A 24,465-nucleotide genomic window follows, 5' to 3' on the forward strand; every position below is an offset into this window, starting at 1 on the left:
TCTTTGAAGTCTATGGGAGAAATGTTATTCATTAAGCAGTTTTTAACCCTTTCTCTGTCAAGAGAACTCAATCACTGGTATTTAAAGGCTTATAATGACATGAAACATCCAACATGAGCAACAGAAGGTTTCTCTCAAGAGGCAAAAGAATCCGGATATTGAATGCTGGCATGAAGTCAGCACTAAATAAATTGTCATGACAGCATGGAACATCAATGTTCAGTGAATAGTGTTTAAATAAAAAAAATAAAAAATGTTTGTTGCAATATCAATAAGCCTTCATTAACTTAATGAAATCATATATGTAACATAGTGGTATGGACAACTATCCTAGATTTCTACTTTCAATTTTGTGAAAAACATATTCGCTAAATATGTGGGATTCGTAAAAATAATATTACAAATCCTGGGAAGTGACAGTTTAAGAGATCATTTTGACTGCTAGGTAGTAGTCTCTTGATTTGTTGCAAATTGTTCATGATACCTTCATCATTACACTAACATACTAAACTGAAAAAGAGCTGTGTTGTGTAGCAGAAGTGACATAACTACACTTGAATACTACATAACCAAAAGCATTATCGACATTCTGTAGTGCAATAGCAATAAGTATTATAAAAAGATCTGGTTACGTGATTTATGAAACTCCAATGACTTATTCTTTAAACTTGGACACATAATGGAACTGCTTACCAGACAAGGTTACTTACTAAGCTCCGAATTATATTGAATCTGCTTTCATATGAAAAACTTTAGACAAAGATAGCTTATCTGTAAAAATGATCAATTCCATTTACAGGCACATCTTTGGCATTTTAGCTTCAATTTTGCAGTTTCAGATTTTATTTTTCTACAATTTAGAGTTTAACAAATAACCCCTAATTGTCTGATATTTTATCCCAGTTTCTGAACTGCAAGGTGATGGTGTAGATTTTCCAAGTTGAATAATCTGTGCTTACCCATCCATATTCCACATTGATTTGGAGATACCTGACCATTGATTACCTAGCATGACAATAGTATTAAGATATAAGGTTCCATATTTAACACATATGATGGATGCTTTTTCATGAATTTATTAAATATAACCTTAATTCAGACAGAACCATCCTTTTTACGGCACTTTAAAGAAGAAAATAATGCATCCTTCTCTTTCTGTCACTTGGCATTCTAATCTACCTAAGATGAAGCAAAATTCATTGTTTAGAACTCAGACAGCCTATAACAGTGAAGGATATTAAATAGTTGATATCATGAAATCATTTGGAGAAGGCTACCAATTTAGCTTGTATAAAGTGTGAGAAACAGGAGAAGTAATGCGTTGGGAACAGCACAAATCAAGCTGGGTACAATACATTTTTTTCAGTGAACATCTATATGTGTTTAACACTTGTCGATGTCATGACTGTTCTGGCATGCATTTTATAGAGATAATTTTTGATCATAAAGATCGACATAATAATTTTTAGCAGATCATGTATGGCTTTCATATCTTTTGCAAGTGTTTACATCACTGTGGACTCATTTTTCAGTGGTTTTAGGCTTTTTTTTTTTTTTTTAATAAAATCATTTACAGATATTGTGAGGCCAAAAGTAAAGTTACCTAGTGTACTGAATAGATGCACATAGTGATACAATATAGCTTAAAATTTACACACAAATAAACTGACTTCTACTTTTTCTGAATATATTATTGCATTACAGCTTAATATTAAAAATACATTTTTGTAATTATTTCATAAAAATACAGTAAAAAATAAAGTAAAACAATAAAAATCTGGCATTATTTTTGTCTCTGGCTGCATGCAGGGTGAAATGATGTCTTTATCTATATGGCCAGGTCAGGGCAGTAATTAAAAATACCTTGCACCAAAATTCTGATACCTCCTGTTTCTAATCTCATTGTGTAGGCCTTATCTGAATACCTTGTTGTATCCCCTAATGAGATGCATTCTTCTCCAGCAATGCCTTGTTGGAAGAGCTGACTAAATAAGTATTGTGGAGAAGAACATAAGCCTGCAGCATTGGTGGTGGGCTTAAGAACGAGAGGAAGATAAAAGCGTAAGGGCCTTCACAGTCCAGGACCCATTTGAGTTGCTGAAAGACTCTGAGGGAGCCAAGAGAGTATGAATCAACCCTCACTATCTGCAGGTACAGCTCTCCACTGACATATTGGGGTACACTTTAAGCACCACATTGCGAGTCTCATCTAAAAAAAGGACACTGAGTGAGTTCATCTTCTCAGGGGTACAGCATGGCTCTGGGACACCAGGAATGATGCCTACAGCTTTCACAATACTTTGAATGGTGGCGTGGTTGGAAGGACGGACAACCTGAAGGAACAGAGCAGAAAGAGAAAGAAGGTAAATGTCAAATTTAATATTGATCTTATGGGGCAGTAAAAATGACAAATGACATGTTGTGTTCAAAACGTACTGTTCACAGATATGAATGGCGGGATGAGAGAAAGACAGTACAGCATGCCGTGTGCACACTGGCTGAAATGCCTGCAGGAGGGCTGTGCATATGCTCCCAAATATGGGCAATAATAATTGCAGGAGGCAGGCTATATAAAGCCCTCAGCCTGCCTACCCCTGCCCATCTAACATTCTTTATCATTCTCTCCATTATACCATGCATTCATCGGTTATAATTGCTCTTATTAGAAAGACACACAGATGGGTGTGGGGGTGAGAAAGTTCACAGAGGGACTGGGGATGAAAGCGACACACAGAAGAGCCTGGGGGTGAAAGACACAGAGGGGCTTGAGAAGAGGAAAAAGAGACACAGAGGGACTGGGGGGACATAGACAGGCTGGTGGTAAAAGAGAAACACACAAAGGAGCTGGTAAGAGTAAAAGACACAAAGGGGCTGGGAGGGAAAGAGACACACAAATGGGGCTGAGGGGAGTAAGACACACAAAGGGGGGTTGCAAGAGATACACAAGGGAAGTGTAAGAAACACAATGGGGAAAAATAGGGGATAAGATACACTAAGGGGGTAAGACTTTTTTTTAAAAGGGATAAGAAGTAAAAGGTGGGTTAAGAGGTACACAGGTGAAGATGCTTTTGGGTGGGGGGTGGATCTTGGGTGAGTTCCCACACTTCTTTCCCCAGGACTTGACCCCTGTATAAAAGTAGTACTAATCCTAGCTACATTTTAAACTTCTGGGCAGGCATGGAAGCCATTATTGATATTGTCCTGTCTACAACCTTTGCCAGTCCTTATTTCACCTCCATACAGCACAGTTGAATATGTTGGCTCTATTTAAATAAAAGCAATGATAACATTGGAGTTTACTCACTAAACACTGATATACAGTGAACTGAAAACCGAACTGCATAATGTAAGAAAAAATATCTGACATAGAAAAAATCTCCAAAAGTCACAGCTTGGCTAATTTTGCCTAAATACATGGCTTTTCAGTTTACTTCAGTATTTATTATTTTTTTGTTAACAATACTGACTTGTTTATTCAGCAAGAAATGTTCTAAACAACCTATATGAATTGGTTAGTGCTTGGCACTGTACTGATTATACACACATATAATTTCAGCACATTGAAATATGGAATTCATGCCCTGAAATATTGCTGTATTACTTTAGATAACTCTCAAAAACAGAGCAGACTGTTACATAACATTTTCTAGTATATAATACATGTTTTATCTCAAAGGAGTCTAGTACAATACTTTCATTTATAGTGTCCTATGAATTAGTATGATTACCAATGCCATTAATATCTGTAACTCACCATGACTTGAGTAGTCACATTATATAGTCTATACTGTAGAATGTTAAAGGCTGCTGGAAAATACAGGAGCTGCCTCTCTTGTGAGACCCTTCACATTTTATGTATTTAACCCCCTGGTAGGTGACATTTTGACCTCAGTTAACCCAAACCATGCGTTTTAAAAATTATCTTACCCTTCTTTTAAAGTCTGTCATTCACAATCGCAAACCTTAAAGCCACAAACTTTAAACAACAAGTATCCAACATGTCAAAAAGAAAAAAAAAAAAGCATATGGTTTGACATAATTATAATTGAATTTTCTCCTGAACATAATGTAATGGCGTTTTACATCTACTGACAATTAAATGTTAAATGGAAACACAGGGTGCCACATTTGTGTTTGTTATTTTTTTTGTAGTGAAATAGTTCATTTTGAAACTTTGGTTTTCCCCTCCTGTACGAGTTATAAGGAGCCCCCTGTGTGACTTTGTAGATTTTCTGATACTCTTGAGGAGAACAAAACCCATCCTGTGTCACAGAATGATGGCTTGTTAAAGCCTCCTCCACTTTATAAATATTGACGTGTAAAGTGCTCTAAAGGTACCACACATTCTACACAAATTCTAGCCTTGTACACTGTTTATACACGTGACCTGTTCAATTAAGAGATTTGTTTTTATCCCATTTACTGCCAAAGATGTGTATATGCACATGCTATATATCAATTTAACCTTATAGCCCACGGTATTCCAAATATGATAAGTAAGTGAAAACCCATTTAAAGCATGTTTTAATTAACTTGTAGAATAACAAATATATACTATTTGTATATTAGACTAGTGTTATTCACAGGAGCAGTGCAGAAGGAAAATATCAGTCACGAAGGCAGGTCTTTTTCACAGAATGCATACAGCAGCGCCAGATGATCATTGCAGCCTTTTATAAGTACAGCAGATACCACACTAGCCAAAATATTACAGCTCCGCTATTGCATATCAGTACATTTATCTTTCCTCCTCCTTTCTGTCAGACGTCCTGCTATCACTCCATCTTTTCCATGTCTGCCAGATCTCTCAGAATTCTCATATCTTTAGAATGTGAGCTCATTCGGGCACAATGCTCTTCACCTACTATTTCCATATGTCGTACATGTTTTGTAAGAATTAAATGTTTGCATTGTTTCCTATTGTAGAGCACTGCAGAATATGTTGACACCATATAAAAAATTGGTATTATATATCCAAACTTCTTCCCTCTTTCACTGAGTTGCTCTCTCCCTCTCAACACTTCTTTCACCTCTATCTTCTGTGTCTTCCCTCCTTTTTGCGTCAGTTGCAATTTGTCTTTGACACTTCCCCTTCCATGTTTCTGACCCCTTTGACTCTTGCATCTTTGTGTTCTCTCCATGGCTGCAGTCTACCCATTAATGTGTGTTCTCTCTCCTTCTGTACAATAACTGATGTCGCTCACATTTCCTCCAAGACTGATTTGTCTCTCTGTCTCCAAATGCCAGCTCTCTCTGCCATACATACAACTCTCTTCATAGCCTGTTTCTCTTCCCCACCATAACCCTATTCTCAATCCTGCTCTCCAGTCCATCCATGCCTGCCTTCCCTTATTTCTCCTCATGTCTGCCTTTACTTACATCTCCTCATGTCTGCCTTCCCTTAAATCTCCTCATGTCTGCCTTCCCTTACATCTTCTCATGTTTACCTTCTCTTACATAATAATAATATACTAATTTGCAATTTTTATAGCACTTTTCTTCCTGTGAGACTCAAAGCACTTACAAGTATAAGTATACAAACATAAACACATAAAAGTTAGGAGTTTCTGATGGTCAGCTGAGTGGACTGAATGCCTGATGGAAGAGGTGGGTCTTTAGCTTTTTTTTTTTTTAAAGTCTGCAAGGACGGTGCCTCAATGATTGTGCATGGTAAGGAGTTCCACAAGGTAGAGGCAGCGTGTCTGAATGCCCTGGAACCTGAGTCTGTCTTTATTCTCGGCACTGACAAGGATGGAATGTAAGGTGTCAGGAGCTCTTTCAGGTACTGTGGGCCTTGATTGTTTAAGGCTTTGAAGGTTAGCAGGCCAATTTTAAAATCTGTTCGTCATTTAATTGGAAGCCAATGCAAGAAGTGGAGAACAGGTGTTATGTGGCAGGAGTGACTTTGATTGGTCAGTAGTCTGGCTGCTGCATTTTGTACAGTCTGAAGGCGATGGAGTTATATCATCTGGTGGAATTAAGTGTTGTATCCTGGCTATGTTTTTCAGATGAAAGTAGGCAAATTTTATTACAGAGGAAATCTGCTGTTTAAATGATAGTCCAGAGTCAATCAGCACTCTGAGGTTTCGTACCTTTGATGAACTGATGAGTTCAGGGCCTCCAAGCTCCAGGCCAGTTAGGTAATCATGGGATATTTTTGTTGCCCAGGGTCCCCTCACCAAGAGCAACTCTAGTTTGTCCGGGTTCACTTTAAGCCAACTAGCATTCATCCATTCTATGAGGTCTTCTAAGCAACTGTTGATGCGGTATGTTGGGTCTGTGATATCTGGAGCAAAGGAGAAGTAGAGTTGTGTGTCATCAGCGTAACAATGATACCTTAGGCCATGTCGCCTAATGATGTCCCCCAGTGGCAGCAAGTAAATTGTGAATAGCATGAGAGACAAGATGTATCCTTGTGGAACTCTGCAGGCCAGTTCTGTTGGTGCCGATGAGCTTGATCCTGATGTTACTCTCTACCAGTGAGGAAAGATTTAAACCAGTTAAGAACTGTGCCTCCTAGACCACAGATGTGCTGCAAGTGCACTATTAAAATCCTTTGGTCAATGGCGTCAAATGCAGATGAGAGATCTAAGAGGATTAGGATGGAGTAATCAACTTTGTCTATCGTCATAAGATCATTTAGCACTGGGACTAGGGGTGTTTCAGTGCTGTGGCAGCATCTGAAACCTGACTGGAAAGGATCAAAGATGTTCAAGCTTGATAGATGGGCCTCCAATTGAGTTGCAACTACTTTTTCATTAAATTTTCCCCAGAAATAGAAGGTTTGATAGTGGTCTGTAATTAACCATGCAGTCTGGGTCTAATAAAGGTTTCTTTAGGAGTGGTTTAACCACAGCTTTTTTTAAAGGATCTGGGAAGTCTCCAGTTTTCAGTGAACACTGCACTATTTTTGTGAGGGCTGGGGCGAGTGTTTCAATGCATGCAGATATAAGCGGATAAGGGTCTAAGTCACATGTAGTAGGGTGTAACGTTTGCATGGTTAATTTTTTACTCCCTTTATATCCACATTTGTAAAAGTGGACCATAAACTGCGGCAATCTGGCATTCTATTGTAGTGGTTCTGGTGTGTAACTGTTTGGCCTGCTGTGATAGAGGCTCGGATTGAGGAAATCTTGTCTCTGATGAAGATCGCAAATGGTTCACACTTATGCTGAGAAAAGTTGGTGGGGGTATGCATGCATGCTGGTTTGCAGAGACTTTCTACTGTGCGAAACAGTTGCCTGGGTCTATTGTGGGAGAGTGCAATTTTGCGTAATAAAAATGATTATATTGAACTGATTTTTGTTTAGATGTTTGGTAAGAGCGGCTTTATCCTCTGGATCATGTGTCCTGCACCACTTTCTCTCGAGTTTACGGCCTGTTCTCTTAATTTCTCTGATGGTGCTATCAAACCACGGTGCATTGTTGTGGGTTTTGACAGTGCGTTGGTGCAGTGTTTTCTAGGGTATCTCTCATGGTTTTGTTGTAGAGTCGGACTAAGGAGCTGGGGTCTTCACAGGTGCCCATTAGATCACTTAGATTCATATGCCTTTTACATCCAAGATACTTGAAAAAGTTGTGTATGTGAGATTGACAGACTTCTTCGAGTCCAACTCTCTGCTAGGCCCGCTTCAGTCTGGTTTCCACGCTAAGCACTAAGTGGAAACGGCACTGACCAAAGTATCCAATGATCTACTCGCTGTAAAAACTCGTGGTCACTAATTCTCCTTGACATCCTAATTCTCCTTGACCTTTCTGCGGCTTTTGACACTGTTGATCATCAACAGCTTTTTCTCATCCTCCGCAATATCGGTCTACAAGATTGCTCTCTCCTGGTGCTCCTCCTACCTCTCCCAGTGCTCTTTCAGTGTTTCTTTCTCTGGCTCTATTTCTGCTCCCCAACTGCTCTACGTTGGTGTCCCCCAAGGTTAAGTCATTGGTCCTCTACGGTTCTCCATCTACACTGCCTCCCTTGGTAAACTCATTAGCTCCTTTTGCTTCCAATATCATTTCTATGCGGATGAGATGCAAATCTATCTGTCCTCTCCTGATCTCTCCCCGTCCCTCTTGACTAGTGTCTCTGACTTCCACTCTGCTATTTCTAACTGGATGGCTGCCCACTTCCTTAAACTCAACTTGACCAAAACTGAAATTCTGGTCTTTCCTCCCTCAAGTGTTGCTACTCCTGTGTCTATCTCTCTCCAAGTCAACGGTGCTACCATCAGCTCCACCAGACAGGCTCGCTGCCTAGGTGTTCTCTTTGACTCCGACCTCTCCTTCATGCTTCATGTTTAGTCTATCGTCAAATCCTGCCGCTTCCATCTCAAAAACTTTGCGCGCATTCGACCCTACTTAACGTCAGATGCGACAAAGGTGTTGGTCCATTCCACTGTCCTTTCTCACCTTGACTGCAGTAATCCGTTACTCAGTGGTCTTACGTGCTCCCAACTTGCGCCATTTCAGACCATAATGAATGCAGCGGCGAGGCTCATCTTCTTGTCTGCCCACACCTCCCACACCTCACCCTTCTGTCAGTCCCTACATTGGCTTCCTGTAAGATATAGGGCTCAATTTAAAATTCGGGTTCTTGCTTTCAAATTTTTACATAATGCTGCTCCCGCCGATCTATCCTTCCTAATACACAAGTATGTCGCGTCTAGGCCCTTACACTCTGCTGAAGACGTCTGTCTTCTGTCCCTATTCCCACCTCTGATGCTCGCCTTCAAGACTTCTCGACGGCTGCACCATTCCTGTGGAACTCACTTTCCTCCTCCGTTAGATGCTCACCCAGTCTCCACTCCTTCAAAAAATCGTTAAAACCCACTTCTTCATAAAAGCGTATCAATTAAACTGTTAATAGCTCCCGACTGATTCCTCTCTTGCAACTGTCATTAGTCTAATACTACCCTTACCTTTTGTGTCACTTTACCCCACTCCCTCTAGCATGTAAGCTCATTGAGCAGGGCCCTCAACCCCTCTGTTTCTGTGTGTCCAACTTGTCTGGTTACAACTACATGTTTGTTCGTCCACCCACTGTAAAGCGCTGCAGAATTTGTTGGTGCTATATAAATAATAACATAATAATGTGTGATGTTACATCCAATGGCGTCACCCCTTTTAATTAGTGGTGTTTGACCAGGTTCTGAGGCTGATGTCTGGCTGATTGTGATACAATGGAGAAGTGAATGGAGTGGTGGTCTGACCAAACTACTTGTGGCAGGACACCGCCACTAATTGCCATGCCCACTGAGAATTCAGATGTTTGGATTTTGTGTCCCCAATGTGTAGTGTTATGATTTTCCCTTATCGAATATGTGTTTCCCCTTGTATTTTACTTTTCAGCCACACGGGGGCGCTCCGGCGCATGGAGCACCATGTGCCTGACTACCCTGATACTCCATTTAGAATGTGTGGTTAGAATGTTCCCACCTCGCTAACGTGGCGCATGCTGCCTCTGGGTGGCCATCGATTCGTATAGCCAAACGTCACCAGGGGGCAGCATTCATATCCCGAACTGCCCTGCGCATCCTGTCTTCGGTCCCCGTGTCAGAAACCATCCTACCCACTCCCCTATAGTCACTGTTTCCCATCCCCCTACCTGGCAGCTATGAGGCTAGGCTTGTAGCTGCCCAGAAGAACACTCTCTCCGGAGGATACCTGCATGGGGATATCCACTGGAGAGAGGGACGCGCACCAGCAGAGAATCTCTGGAGCTGTGAGTCTGTGTCACGGCCGCAGAGTCCCACTGGCCGCATGGAAGTCCGTGCCGACCAATGGGAGAGGGAGCGCCCATGCAAACTGGGTTTGTGCCATTCTCCTGGTTGGTCAGTACGAGTAAGTGCTGATTGGTCGCCGCAGGGAGTGGGCGACCAATCGGAGAAGGAGCACTTGTTCAAACGGGGTTTTGGCCGGCAAAACCCCTCTCGTCCCTGTGCGCTGATTGTCGCAAATTAGTTTCACGCCTTTCAGTGGATTGGAGCAATCGAGTTTCGCGCCCTTTCTTCGGATTGGGCAGCGAAACTCCTTCCTCCCCTGACTGCTGATTAGCGCAATTTGGTTTGCGCCCTTTCAGCTGATTGGTTGTTGCTTAGTTTGGGCGCGAAGTTTGAATTCGCCAGACTAAACCAAGCAACGCCATGGAACTACTTTCAAGGATGTACACAGCCTCAAGCCCCAGACATTCAACGCTGATATCTCAGGCTCTTTAGATCCGATCGTCCTGCTTTTTGCAGGCATCTCAGATGGGACCCAGGGCTTTCTAGCAATGCTGGTTTCAACCCTTAAACCCCTTCCCTTCCAGGGGCACCGAGCCCCAAAGTGTAACCCCCTTGTATGTAATATGGTTTAATGTGTATCCCTGAGTAAAGATAAAGATTGTCAGAGTTCTGTGTTTAAACCTCCAAAGCTGTGTGTTTTTCCTGTTATTGGAGGGAGGGAAGATGTGTCTGCTGTTCCAGCTTGCAGGGGATGCAACGGGGAGAATTCCTTGTAAGGACTAAGAGCTTCCAGGGCTGAGTGTCGTCTCTGCCTGGGAGCGCCTAGAGCTAAGACCACTAACCATGCGAGAGTTCCTGATTGGCTGAAGGAAGGTGTAACGGATCGTCTGGCACCCCGACTGGGTACCTCCGTCAAAGGATGCTCCTAGCGTTTCCTGAGGACTCCAAGCACTCTGGCAGACACCACAATCACCGAATCTGAGAAGCAAATAAATCCTCTCAAGCCTCTGAATGTTGTAGACAGTTGAATAGGAACCATACGAATAGGTTTGCACTCCTAGCAGTCAAACTGGAAAAGCATACAATAAATCCTCCCCCAAGAATGAGATGACACTTCATTTTGAGGGTTTAAACAGGAACTCAGGTGCTGGGACACCCAGCCTGGTTTTTATTACAGTTGTTGCAAATACAGGACCGCCCACAGGGAGGATAAAACAACCAATCATATCACAGTTACATTCCACATATTCCCTCCCCTTATCCTGAGAGGAAACTCAATTACACATACAGTTAAAACATACTTTCTACCCAACTTTCATAACTCTAAAACCATACATCCAATCTCCATATAACATATTCAGACTCAGCATACTTTAAACATAAACACTCTAAAAAATCATACCAATCTCTTCAGTGGATAAAAAGTTAGACGGAAGTTCTTTTATGACCGACCGCAAGCACATTTTCTTGCCCAAAACAGTTCCATGGATTTGGGCTGTGCGGTCGGTCAATTTCCTGCATTAAAACGGCCTAGTCCCGTTTGAAGTGTTGCCGGTACTTCGACTTTAGTCGAAGTGTCGAAGTGGAGTCGATGGTAAGGGTCGGCGGTGTTCGAAGTTAAAATGGCCGCCGCCACATGGTCCTTTGTCCGATGCCGGTCACTTTGACGACTTCGACAACTTCGGTAACTTCGGCACTTCGGCACTTCGACAACTTCGGCACTTCGAGTGCATCCGAAGTGCCATAGAAAAAGTGCCAATCCTTCTCCCGCAGTAATTGAAGGGCTAGAATGAGTGACATGCACTCTGTTAGGACCGAACACTGTTTTTAAAGGGCCCAACCTCCCAGGGCCATAGTCCAAAGGCAGCAGGCGGGCAAGCAGTCCCCTCCAGGAAACTGGGGCAGACTCTGGTGCAGGGTCCAGTCCGCTACATTTCTCCCCTTTACCAACTAGACTAACAGGGTATCTGACCTCCTGCCGGTCAGTGCCCTGGTTAGTCCAGCAACCCACCCACGAAGCACAAACAGCAGTACAGCCCACCCACAATAAATAGTTACTGCACCTGGATGAAGGAGACTTGTTCAGGTCCAGGTGCCTCACCACGGCTGTGTGGGGTACTGGTAGGCTGCCTTGGTGCGTTGCTGAGTGGACAGAGACTAGGGGTACTCTGCCCTGGTGCCAGCGCTACCCCGGAAGTAGCCTGGTTGGAGCCTGGTTGTGGGAGGGGGAGACCGACTGTCTCCCCTCTAGATACACGGCTCTGTGGTTGGGGGACAGGATCGACCGTCCCTACCTCTTGTGCTGCAAGTGCAGAGACTGCGGTCCCATCTGCACAGTTGTGGGGTTTAACATCTCCCCTTGGTGGGTTATGCTGCCGCTGGAGAGAGGGGGTAAAAAACTCCTCTCTCTGCACTGTAAACTGCCGCTGGGGAGAGCGGGTAACAGGCTCCTCTCCCTGACGCTCTCTCTGCTGGAGGGGAAAACCGACTGCCTCCCCTTCCAATACCTTGGCTTGCTGTTGGGAAACAGGACAGACTGTCCCTATCCCCGGTGGTGCAGATGCAGAGACTACGGCCCCATCTACACTGTTGTGGGGCTTAACATCTCCCCTTGGTGGGTTATGTTGCCGCTGGAGAGAGGGGGTAACAAACGCCTCTCTCTGCACTGTAAACTGCCGCTGGGGAGAGGGGGTAACAGGCTCCTCTCCCTGACGCTCTCTCTGCTGGAGGGGGAAACCGACTGCCTCCCCTTCCAATACCTTGTCTTGCTGTTGGGGATCAGGACAGATTATCCCCAGTGGTGTAGGTACAGAGACTGCGGTCCCATCTGCACTGTTGTGAGGCTTACTGTCTCCCCTTGGTGTGCTAGACTGCCGCTGGGGAGCAAGGACGGCACCTTCAGCCCCCTGTAACACACACGGCCACTGGGGATCTGGGCCGACTGCCCAGCATCCCTGTAGGGCCGGTAGAGAGACCTCGGTTCCATCTCCACCTGCCCTCTGGGGGTCTTCCCAGGACCAGTCTATGAGGTCCCTCATTTCTGGGGCTGGTTGGGGAGTAGATGGTACAGACTCCAGGTCTCCTGATGACGGCCTTGGTGGTTGGGGAGGAAGGACGAAACTCAACGCTCCCAATGGTGTACAGTCCATAAGCCCCCTCAGGTTAGAATCAGGCAGGGTTACTGTATCAAATAAAAGGGTATAATCCTGTTCGAACTCCCCCTGCTCTGGTGGTTCCTGCACAGTATAAGATGAGTGGCTGGAACTAATCAGGTGCTGGTAATCCTGTTCAAGCTCCCATTCCTTGTTGGCCAATTCCATCAAGTCAGGCTCCAGGTCTCCAGCCATAGGGAGATCCAGCATGGCCCCTCTATAGTTAAGAATGTCCCAAAACCGGGATTCTGCTGCACTCCCAAAGTCCGGTTCCGCAAAGGCCCCCCATAATAATCCAGGGCCATTGTACTCCTGGCCCTCCGGTTTGTCGAACTTCATCATTCCGGGGACCCGCTGAACCGCGTACCAACGTAGTGCTTGGTACGCATCATCGAGACCCAGTTCTCTCCATGCCAGTGAATTAAGTTGTATCACTAATTCCTCCTGGGGCTGTTCTCCCAGCATAGGTATCCGTAGGGCCACTCTGGTTTGTAATCGCTGCTCCTTGTTGGGAAGAGGCTCACCTCGCCAACGCTGGACACCCTCCAGGGTTTCTTCCCACATCCCCTGTCGGGCGTCCTCTCTGCATGCCAACCTGGATTCCTCTGCTATCGGCTTATCCAGTGTGGCCAAGATGCTCTGTAATCTCCAGTTAAACTCCTCTTCCACCTGGAGCACTGTCCATGGATTCGCTGGTTCTATGCCGCTCCATAATAATTCCTCTGTCTCTAGGGTGTTGTTCCTCTCACACCAGGACGCCATCCCACCGCTTGCCACCAATGTAACGGATCGCCTGGCACCCCGACTGGGTACCTCCGTTAAAGGATGCTCCTAGCGTTTCCTGAGGACTCCAAGCACTCTGGCAGACACCACAATCACCGAATCTGAGAAGCATATAAATCCTCTCAATCAATTAAAGGATGCACCACATGCCTATCCACCAATGTAGTATACTTACTCATGTGTGGATGCGGGGCCCAATATGTGGGTAGAACAGGACGGAAAGCGAAGGTTCGCTTTCTAGAACATCTTAATAATATAAGAAAAGGCATCCAGAACCATTCAGTTCCTACACATTGTAATTCGTGCCCAAAATTTAAAATATGCAATTTATCATGGACCATCATTGAGCAGGTGTATTTAGATGCAAGAGGAGGGGATATCACCACTAAACTTCGACAAAGGGAGGGATTCTGGATCCACAGACTCAAAACCCTTCAACCGTTTGGTTTGAATGTGGATTTTGATTTAATTTGTTTTTTATAATATCCTTTTTTAGTAGGTTCCATATTTTTATATTTTTATAATAGTTCATTATTATTTTTGTTACTATTTATTTTATTATTTCATTCATTTTATTTGATACATCTGTATATTTGTATTTTTTGATCCAGAATCCTTCTCTTTGCTCACCCTCTTATTTCCAGTACATCTCTTTCCCCCCCCCTTTTTGTTACTCTTTATCATCTAATGGGTTTTTGATGGTATTCGTTTTGTTAGCTTTTTACCCACATATTCACCATGTAATACATATGTGGGATGTGTTTATACATTGGGGACGGTATGTGGACGCAGCATATAGGCTCATACCCTGTATCTTGCGTTCCACTCCGATCCTGATATGTATTGCCATTTAATTTATCATATAACATTGTCCAGGGAATGTATAGGGAGATAGTCATTTATATACTCTGATTCTGTATCATTTCATTTTATTTCATGTGCTCATGTATGCTCTCCACTCCGGGGACTTTGTGGTTCCTGCGGGATCTGTGATGAATGAAGTGGAACGCATTTGCGTTCCAGCGATACATATGGGACTTCCGCATGACCGACAAGAAGGAGGACACTTCCGGGTTGGTGGAACGCATATGCGTTCCACTGACGTTTTCCGGAACTCCATATATGGAGAGTGAAAACGGACCTTTCAAAACACAGCTGATCGGAATCAGCTGAGAGAGGAAATTGATCCGAAAAACCGGCGGGAAGCCCCATAAAAAGAAGATGGAGTCCACAGAATATTTGAAGCATCTCATCACTCCTGAGGAAGTCTGGAGGACAGACGAAACGCGTAGAGTGAGCTGTTTATTTGTCACTGTATTTTATTTATTTATTTTATTTTATTGTGTACCTGTTTTTTCCTGCTGGATATTCACTTGAGGGTTACTATACTCTACAGCGATGGAACAAACAGATTTGTACTGATGGGCCTTTTTATACCTTTTACATTGTAAGTGCAAACATTAAAAGCAAAATTTTTTACTTTAAGACAGTGCTATACTATGCCATTTTTTATCTTTTTCATGATACACTCATCATTCTTACTGTGAGGAAGACGTGAAGATCCACACATTTGATGTGCCTGAAAACCACTTCAATTTTGTGAGTGAGACCTATTATTAAGGGGCAATTTATGTTTTGACGTTAATCCCCTATGAGCGTATTTTCTTTTGTTTTATAGGTTTAGGTATTTCTTATATTTTCTAAAATCCTCTCAAGCCTCTGAATGTTGTAGACAGTTGAATAGGAACCATACGAATAGGTTTGCACTCCTAGCAGTCAAACTGGAACAGCATACAATAAATCCTCCCCCAAGAATGAGATGACACTTCACAAAGTGGCGACGATTTTTGTGTAGCCAAGTGCACTCATCAAGCTGAGGAGATTTTTCCCAAGAAAGGATAGGGTTTAATCAATCCACGTGTTGAAGTCTTCCAATATAAGCCATCTGGGGTGTACAAGGATTAAGCCAGCCAAAAGGTTCCTGAAGAAATCTCTTCCCATCTCCTGGGGGTCTCCGGAATCCTCTATCTATTGAGATGCTGGCAGCTACGCATTCAAAAGATTGGGGTTTGTGGATTGATATTGGTCTGGGATTTAAGGATGATTTCACACAGATCATAACTCCACCTCCCTTGCAATCTTGTCTTGGGCAGTGGAACACCGTGTAATTGCCTGGAATAGCTGCCTCTAGAATAGGCCTTGCATTTTCATCTAGCCATGATTCTGTAATGCATGCTAATTCACGTTTAAATAAGGTCGTCAGTAATAGCTGTTTTGTTTCTTATTGATCTGGCATCTCACGGGATTGATCTGATAGGACAGTCTTGGGATTCAGAGTTTTTGCTCTGTACTTTGGAAACAGTGTGTCTTCTAATGGGCATCACACAAAGAGGTTTCCTTGATTTGCGTTTTTTGTGGCTTCGAAGTTGAATCACTCTAATTGGGCTAGCAGGTAGACAGGGTGGTGGAGCAGCTGTAATAGTGTCAGGAGATTGAACTTTAAGTTTGGATTTTCCTCCACTGCAGCCCCTGTCAGTCCCTTTGAAGATGCCAAGTGATTTTAGGGTAACCACTAGTGAGGAATTGAGTGCAGCAACCACTTTTTGGGGGTTTAGGGAATACAAATATGAGGTAGTATAGGTGAGTGAAGGAGTTAAAATTGCTTTTAGTCTTTGTAGGGATGTTAGCACTGGAGTGAGGTGTGAAATTTTGCACTTCAGGCTCCATTGTAGATAACAGATAAGAAAGCATGCATGCAGGTCAGATTACAGGAGTTGAAATAATTTCCATCAATTAGTTTTCTTGGTGTTTAGAAATGAAACCTGAGCATTGCTGAATGGATGATCAAATCCAAAACCCAATTTACACATGGAGGTGAGTCATTTTTTTAGTTTAAATGTACTTGTTTGTGGTGTTCAGCTGAAGGTATCTCTTCCTGGTAGTAAGATGGGCCAGTGGAAGTATATTTTAATCCGTTGTGTATCTCAGTTTAGTAATGCCAACCGCTTAATTTTGGTAAATCCAGTTGTGTGGTATGGGGAGTCAATATTGGTCCTTGAAATATTTGTGATGAATTATGAGTGTAAGGGGGTTAAAATTAAGATAATTCCTAGAGAGGTCAGGAGCCTGAGAAAAGTGTGGCAGCCAGCAGGGGCACCTGAATAATATGTCAAGTCTACCTTCTCTTACATCTCCTCATGGCTACCTTCCCTTACATCTCCTCATGCCCGCCTTCCCTTACATCTCCTCATGTCTACCTTCCCTTACATCTCCTCATGGCTACCTTCTCTTACATCTCCTCATGGCTACCTTCCCTTACATCTCCTCATGGCTACCTTCCCTTACATCTCCTCATGTCGACCTTCCCGTACATCTCCTCATGTCTTCTCGTACATCTCCTCATGTCTACCTCCCTCATGTCTGTCTTCACGTACATCTCCTCATTTCTTCCTTACCTTACATCTCCTCATGCCTTACTTCCTTTACATATGCTCTTGTCTGCTTTCCCTTACATCTCGTCCTGTCAACCTTTTCCTCTTTTACCCTTGTCCCCCCCCCCCCCCCCTCCCCACCACCACCATCTATTTCCCTCTTCCTAAAGCCCAGTCTGCTTTCACCCCTGTGTTCGGGTGACTTAGATTTTCACAGAGTGTATGCAAATCATGTACGCTGCGCTCCAGCACTTGATGTGCATGATACTAATGTGAGGCTATGCCATTAATCTTAGACCCTGTGTGCTGACATCGGGTCTTAGCATGCAATCAGTAATCTATTACTTTGAACATCTCAGATTTGCAGATCTGTCCTACGCTCTGGTTTTACTAAAGAGTATTATGAAAAAAACTTACAAAAATATATCTCACTTCTAACTGATTAATGAACTGAAGTTTGTAACAAGTATAGGAAACTCACAGTAGTGAATTTTAAATTTAAATTTAATGTAGTCTAACTGTAAACAAGTCAGCTATGTTTTCAGTTCAGCCACTAAGGCCTTAAATTTGAAATACACTTTGAATTCTCATTTTAGTGAATAACCTTGTATGACTTCTCCCTATGTAGTGTGTCTGCATACCATGGGCAATTGATGTATGTCTGCATACCATAGGCAACCCTGGGCACCCTAACAGCTGTGGATTGGATATACGTATATTGTGCTCAACCAACTTTCTGACTGCAGAACAATATACTTATGCCAGTGATACCATATGAAACCATCTATCTGCCACACATCCATCTATCAATATATCCATCTATAAAATGTTTTGCATCTTTCTGCAGCATAATTCCACCCTTTATCCTCACCGCCCCTTCAGTCAAAACATTTTCTTGATTTTAAAGGGAAATTACAGTATTAGAAAAACAAAGTTGTTTCCTGGCACTTTGGCTCCCTATAGTGCTCACATCACTCGTGCTCCCCTCCCTCTGTCTTACCTGAGGCTAGCGCCGATGTCCCTCACCTTCTGGCTTCGGCTCCGCTCTTTAATGGCCGAACTCACATTAGTATTTCCCTCATTGGAAAGTATGTATGATGCTTTCCTATGGGGTTTTGCATAGCGGGATGACGTCCATCATCAGTTAGGCGACCAAAAGTGACCTAACTGGTAGACAGCCAGAGGTGGAGTTAACCCTCAAAGGTAATTATTACAGTTTATTAAAAACTGCAATAATTATCTTTGCATGGTTAGGGGACCTGGAACTATGCATCCAGACAACATATATTAGCTAAAGAGTCTGGGTGCCTATAGTGTCCCTTTAAGGTAAACAGTGTAGTTCAGCCAATGAAAGATCTGTTTGAGCTGATGGGGTGGAGACATGTCAGCAGCTCAGCTCACACTGATCTTTTATTGGCTAAGTACAAATAAAGAATACTTCTATTAAGGAAGTTGCTTTGTGACAATAGATAGTGACTAAGGGGGTGGAGTTACAGTGTAAATAATTATTTTCTTCTTTAGTAGAACTAAATAGATTAGAATAGGGAAAAAATAAAGCATGCATATCAGGCCAAAACAAATCAAACGCACTTAAATTGTGTTGGTGCCCTGAGCGTGCCTTGAGTATCCTTTTAACTACACATTTGTGTCTTTGACAGGGGTTATCCACAGGGTGTAGATAATCTGTAGATTATCAATTGCTATCCAACTGCAAATCCTACAAAGCTTAGTCACTGAGAGCCATGTAGTGAAATGGAAGTGAGCCATTTATCTAGAAAACGTAAATTGGTTGCCAGATCAGATACATTTTCTTCGCTATGCAACAGTGACTAAATTGCTCAGTGTTTGTTTAATTGTTCATTTAAGCAATTTTTTACTTAGGATATATATATAAGACTAACTCACAGACTAAAATACTTTGTGTTTAAACAATAGATCATTAATGATATAGAAACTTGGCAGATACAAAGCTAATAAAATACTGTTTCCTCCATTTCCATGGTTCTGGGAAAGAATCGTTCAAAACTGCTTTCGGGGACAAAGTTGCTATCAGGGGCAAGAATATTACAATTTTCATTGGGATATGTAGATGTACATAAAAGTATATGTTGTAGTCTTGTTGCACATTCATTTGTAATATATATTAATAATTTTCAGTACATTTGTTAGTTTATTTTTCTCTGTGGGTGTAGCCATTTTGCCCTTTTTAGTTAGAAGTACCAACTGCTAAGACTATGCACATTTTTTTATGCAGTGTTTGTGATTACCAGCCTTTGTGTATGATGTGTATTATCAGCCTTTGTGCATGATATGGGCTTGTAAACACTACCTAGCTCTTCATTGCCTGCACAGTATTCAGTCAGATGAGCTGTGCTGCTGATCAAAGAGGACTTAAAGATGGCTTGCTCTCAGAAGAAAAATGTAACTCAAGAGATGCACTAAAAAGAAGTGTTCATTATATGTATGTACTATAAAATGCCCACCTAGGCTATAATACATGTAATCAGATATGTTAGTTTAAATAATAACAAACATGATGGCAGCTTCGCTTTAACAAAACTTAAATTCGCTTAGATTATTCGTTCTTAGTTGTATACTATTAGTTGTAGCATTACTAACACATATCTGTATTACTAACGCTACAGACCTGATGCCCCTACATAGGTCAGGGCCCCCTAGGTGTAATAAAATAAAAATGAAAATAAATAAAATTAAAAAAAATGAACCACCTTTTCTCCAGTGCCAAGTCAACTTCGGCACTGCTACATCCTCTTTCTCAAGTGATGTCACCCTGAATGCTTGCCATCAGTATGATGGTCCAATCCAATGCTCTTCATAAAGAAGCATTGGGGAACTTTGGCGCATATGTGATGCTCGCTGTGATGAGCCTAATATAGCTCCATAGAGAATCATTGAATACAATGATTCTCTATGAAAGACCATGATGGCACTGTGCATGTGCATGTGACATCACTGTATGTTACAGTATGAGAGCAGGGAAATCACATTCCCCACATAGACACAGAGGGCTTAGATCTGTGGTTTGAAGTCTTGCTTCCAAGTCTTCTATTTACTAATACAAAGGGTTTACAGTGGGGTAGGCCTGGGGGGATATGACTGAGGGCACTATCATAACTTCATTAAGATAAAGTTGTTATAGCGCCTTCAGTGTTCCTTTAATTGTAGATAGATAAATGAGCATGAATACCAGAAGAGCCATGCATCTATTTTACTATCAATAAATAATTAAAATAAAAACAACATTCACATACAACATGCATACACACTTATAAAAGGCCAAAATTATAAGTTAAAATGTGTGTGTATATGTTTGTTTTTAAGGTATCCTAATAAATATGTAGTCATCAATCAATTTTATGTGATATAAATTAAATTTCATAGTAATCAATAAGATAATTGGTATTGAACGTTTATAGAGAAAAGCAAGATTATAGCAAGAGGCTGTATAGTATCTGTATAACCATACCAATTACGTTTTAGCACATTATAATTAATAATGATAGGTATACTTACTTTTGGCATGGGGAATTCACAAGTACCAGAGCAGTAGTAAGCATCAAATGACTTGGGGGATATAATCCACTCACTCCATCCGATATCAGCAAAGTCCACCTTTAGGTACCTGCGTGAGCAGACCTTGGGTTCATCCCACTGTCTCCTCCTTGCTTTCTTCATAGTCCTCTCATCAAAGTGCAGAACAGGCGATTTAGGCAATGTATCTGCATTCTCTTGACCCTTTTTCTTTTTTTCTTTCCTTGGTGCTTTGTGTTTTAGAGATTTGTATGTGGTGTCCCAAAGATCATGCTTACCGTACCGTACATACTTAACATTTGGAAGTTCATTATCATGGGGAGAACCAACAAAACTGCTAGCATCTCTCCTCACCCTGCTTTCTGAAGATGCATTGGGTGAGTTTTTTGGATCTCCACCATTTGTTTGTGATGTGTCATATCTCTGTAAGGTCAGTGCCACACTATTTGGCTCTGAAATTGCCCTATCATTTGCAAAGACCAAAATGTATGGCAGATCATTAGGGGCGTTTTCATAAGTCGCAGGAAACTTATCTCCAAAGTCTATATCAACTGATATCACCAAGTCTTGCTCCCTCTGGGCTGACCGGATAATGCTGGTAATGTCTTTGGCATGCCAAGTTGCTCTCCGGTATGGTGGATTGTTGGTGATGTTCCATTTCACTGAGCCTAGATCTGTGTTGTGAAGAGCACTCTTGAAGTTAACATTGATCCACTGAAATTGTGGGGAGAGAATACGGCAAGAAGAGTTTTTTGACCTCTTGCAGAATGCCTCTCTTGCAGGACGATTAACCTTTTCGGGAGCAAAATGAAGAGTGGCAACCAAGACTACCTCAGACTCTTGGAGAGATGTTAAGTTGAATTTATAGGTGGAACGTGAAACCATAGGGTCTGTAAGAAAAAAAAGGAAAGGTTAATGTCATAATGTCAATATCAATATAGCATCAACCAAATGAACACAGCATCGCTTACATAACTGAGATACATACAAAATGAAAAAAAGAGATTTTCTAGACCCCTGAATTGCAAAGATTTAGAAAATACTCGTATATAAGCAAGGGTGGCCTGGTGGGGATACCGATTAGATCATGAAGCTTTAGGGTACATATTGACATTAAATATTTAAGTTGATGAATCTTTTTTTTTATTATTTAAGAGGAGCAGGTGTAAGTCATTGCTGCAGTAAAATGTTCTCAGATCCTATTTGTATACATTTCTAGACCTTTCATGTGTCCATCAATTATAGGAAGATATTTACATGACAATCTACTGGAAAAGCTCAGATGTCCCAAAGCACATTACAAACAGGGTCATTCAAGAGTCACAGTACCAATATTATGTGATTTGATTTCCAGTGCCCTGAGACAGTGAGACAAGATCCCATGTATCCAGTTGATGGCTGTCATGGTGGATTAGAAATTAAACAATTGGGGTTGTTTATAGAAAGTAACTCAGGGGCAAATTTCTAAAAGTGGAGCACGAAATGTTGAAAAAAACAGAATGTGTTTGATAGTTACTTTACTGTCAGAATTTTTGCATTAGAATTGATGTCCCGTTACATTTATATAACCCAAAATGGGCAAGGTTTGCAAAGCGGGACAATCACTTTAACCCCTCAAGGACCAAACTTCTGGAATAAATGTAAATGTCACACATGTCATGTGTCCTTAAGGGGTTAAATAAACAATTTAACATGTGGACTGATTGCCCCAGTTTTTCACTTAAAAGTTATTTTAATGATTGCCCCATTTAAGAACAATTTTTCTCTCTTACCAGGAGTTCTATACATCTCCATTAATCTTTTTTCAGATATGTGGGGGGATTAAACAAATTGTTACTAATGTCACTTATAGGAGCAGTGCTCTAAAAGTGGAGCTATCACTGTGGAAACCAAGGCACCATTAGAAACACCCCATTGTTTTCCTTTTGATTCCTTTTAATTTCGTAACTGACTATACTTTTCTGTTAAGAATAAGTATTTAATCTGGGGCTTTTGCAGTTGTCATAAAAATAGGTGAATACATTAATACTTAACACTAGTTTTAGTTATCATTAAGGTGATAAATGGTTACGTCCACACCCACAACATAGTTTGTGAACACATTTGACTTGAAGACATATCCCTTTTTTTTTTTTTTTTTTTTAACATTGTTTGTATCGTCCTAAAATTCATGAACTCTTGGGTATCACTGAGTTTGAAAACCAAAAGCTCAGACATGATAACCTTAAGTGAACATGAGAAATTTTGAATTGTTTTTTAATCTAGCCATTCGATTTCTATTATATGATTGCTTCATATAGCTTTAAAATAAGGCATTATATAGGATGGTACATTCAAGATAAAATGGGGTTATTTACTAAATAGTGAATTGCAAAAAGAAACCAGAAAACCAGATTACAAGATTCATAGCTCAGCTGTGACTATAAAAAAAATTGGGAGATTTAGTTTTTTCGGACTTTGCTATTTTTGCCTACCTTGTGCAATTCACTGTTTAGTGAGCAAAGTGCAGTAGCTTAGCCCATGATTATTTGAGTTGCTTCTATGTCCTTTATTCACCAAACATCACATTATAGTAAATTGATAATCAAATATCAAGATGTAGATAAAATAGCCGAGCTGTGACTATAGGAGTAATAACTTTTTTTTTGTAAGATCAACTTTTTTTTTAACATGCTTTTTTACAATTTGTAATGCAATACAAGCCTATGTTCGGTTAATAATACCTTTAAACGGTGTCCTTACCTAGCTGTGCCCTGAAGCTCCTTACTGTGTTCCCATCACGGGGTCTGCTGCCCTCCCGACTGTACTTCTCATACAACTTCATCATGTGCAGGGACAGAGGGTCAGACAGGGTATTCACAGGTCCTGCTGAATCTTCACGGGTCACTCGCCTGTCCTTGGAGAACAGAGGGTTAGAGGACCCAAGAGATGACATACATCCTTTTATGCACAGCAGGAGTAACAGCCAAGGCATCCAACGGGCAATGAATAAAGGGATGAGCCTGGTCCACACTATATTGTGCGTGGACATCCTTATAGCCTACTCAGCAGCAATCCCAAAAACAGCTCCTCTATCTATGTACCAGTGTCTATGGATTCACTCTCAAGTGGTCCCAAGTGACTCTTATATAACTGTTTACCTTCTTTAGCTTCTTGTTTGATACTTAATGGCTTTGGAACGTTTTATGTGTTTAATTAGAATGTATCCCTGTTTATGTTACTCTGTAACCGTTTTTCTCTAAAGTTTAGTCTTATTCCAGTTTGAGCCGTATGTTCTCGTAGTCTGTCCCTCCCTCACATCCCTTAGTGTGTGTGTGTGTGTATGAATGTATGGCTTGCTGTCTGCCTGTGTGCCTGTATATCTCTGGGTCTATCTGTGGCTCTCCCGGGTGTCACATTCAAAGCTCTGTTTCCAGCAGGGGGTTAGAGAGGCGGTGCTGTCTGACGTCCCTGACCAGAGTTCTGCCCTGTATCACTGTGTCCAATCTCTTGCTGCTTCAAGCACCTAGGTAAGAGGTTTAACTCAGCTGAGAATGACAAAAAGTGTATAAAAGGGAATTGGGCTCATGATTAAAAAAAAAAAATGTTTTATCTCATTTTCTATCAGAAAACGACTTTACTTTGTGCTATAAGAAGAACCCATAGCGAGACCTTTTATAAATGTTAAAAACAAACAAAAAGGGGCAGTTATGTCATGATGTCCCTGCAGAGCCTCCTTCAAAATTCTTGGGGCCCCTTATAAACCCACTTGCTTGTCCCTATCCACACAGTATTTAGATACTCTCAACACCCAGAGAGAGAGAGATGCACACTCACAGACACACAGAGACA

The 24,465-nt window shown here is 41.8% G+C and overlaps 1 protein-coding gene across 1 annotated transcript; it reads right to left on the minus strand.

The window, feature by feature from the left end:
• Positions 1 to 1,783: 1,783 nt before the first annotated feature.
• GDF10 (growth differentiation factor 10) lies at positions 1,784 to 24,009 on the minus strand. The gene is made up of 3 exons (XM_063434112.1): positions 23,377 to 24,009; positions 20,617 to 21,524; positions 1,784 to 2,333 (listed from the first exon to the last, which is right to left on the minus strand). The coding sequence occupies exons 1-3, from the start codon at positions 23,663 to 23,665 to the stop codon at positions 2,142 to 2,144; spliced, it is 1,389 nt and encodes a 462-aa protein (XP_063290182.1). The 5' UTR covers positions 23,666 to 24,009; the 3' UTR covers positions 1,784 to 2,141.
• Positions 24,010 to 24,465: the final 456 nt, after the last annotated feature.

Source organism: Pelobates fuscus, chromosome 10 (assembly GCF_036172605.1).
Source record: "Pelobates fuscus isolate aPelFus1 chromosome 10, aPelFus1.pri, whole genome shotgun sequence".
Lineage (NCBI taxonomy): Eukaryota > Metazoa > Chordata > Amphibia > Anura > Pelobatidae > Pelobates > Pelobates fuscus.

What these genes read in the sequence shown, in the direction of transcription:
- GDF10 (XM_063434112.1), bottom strand. Translation starts at nt 23,665, where the DNA reads ATGTCCACGCACAATATAGTGTGGACCAGGCTCATCCCTTTATTCATT. An exon ending in GAGCTTCAGGGCACAGCTAG is followed by an intron (nt 21,525 to 23,376) that starts GTAAGGACACCG and finishes TTTTTCTTACAG; the next exon opens with ACCCTATGGTTTCACGTTCC. An exon ending in GTGAATTCCCCATGCCAAAA is followed by an intron (nt 2,334 to 20,616) that starts GTAAGTATACCT and finishes CTGTTCCTTCAG; the next exon opens with GTTGTCCGTCCTTCCAACCA.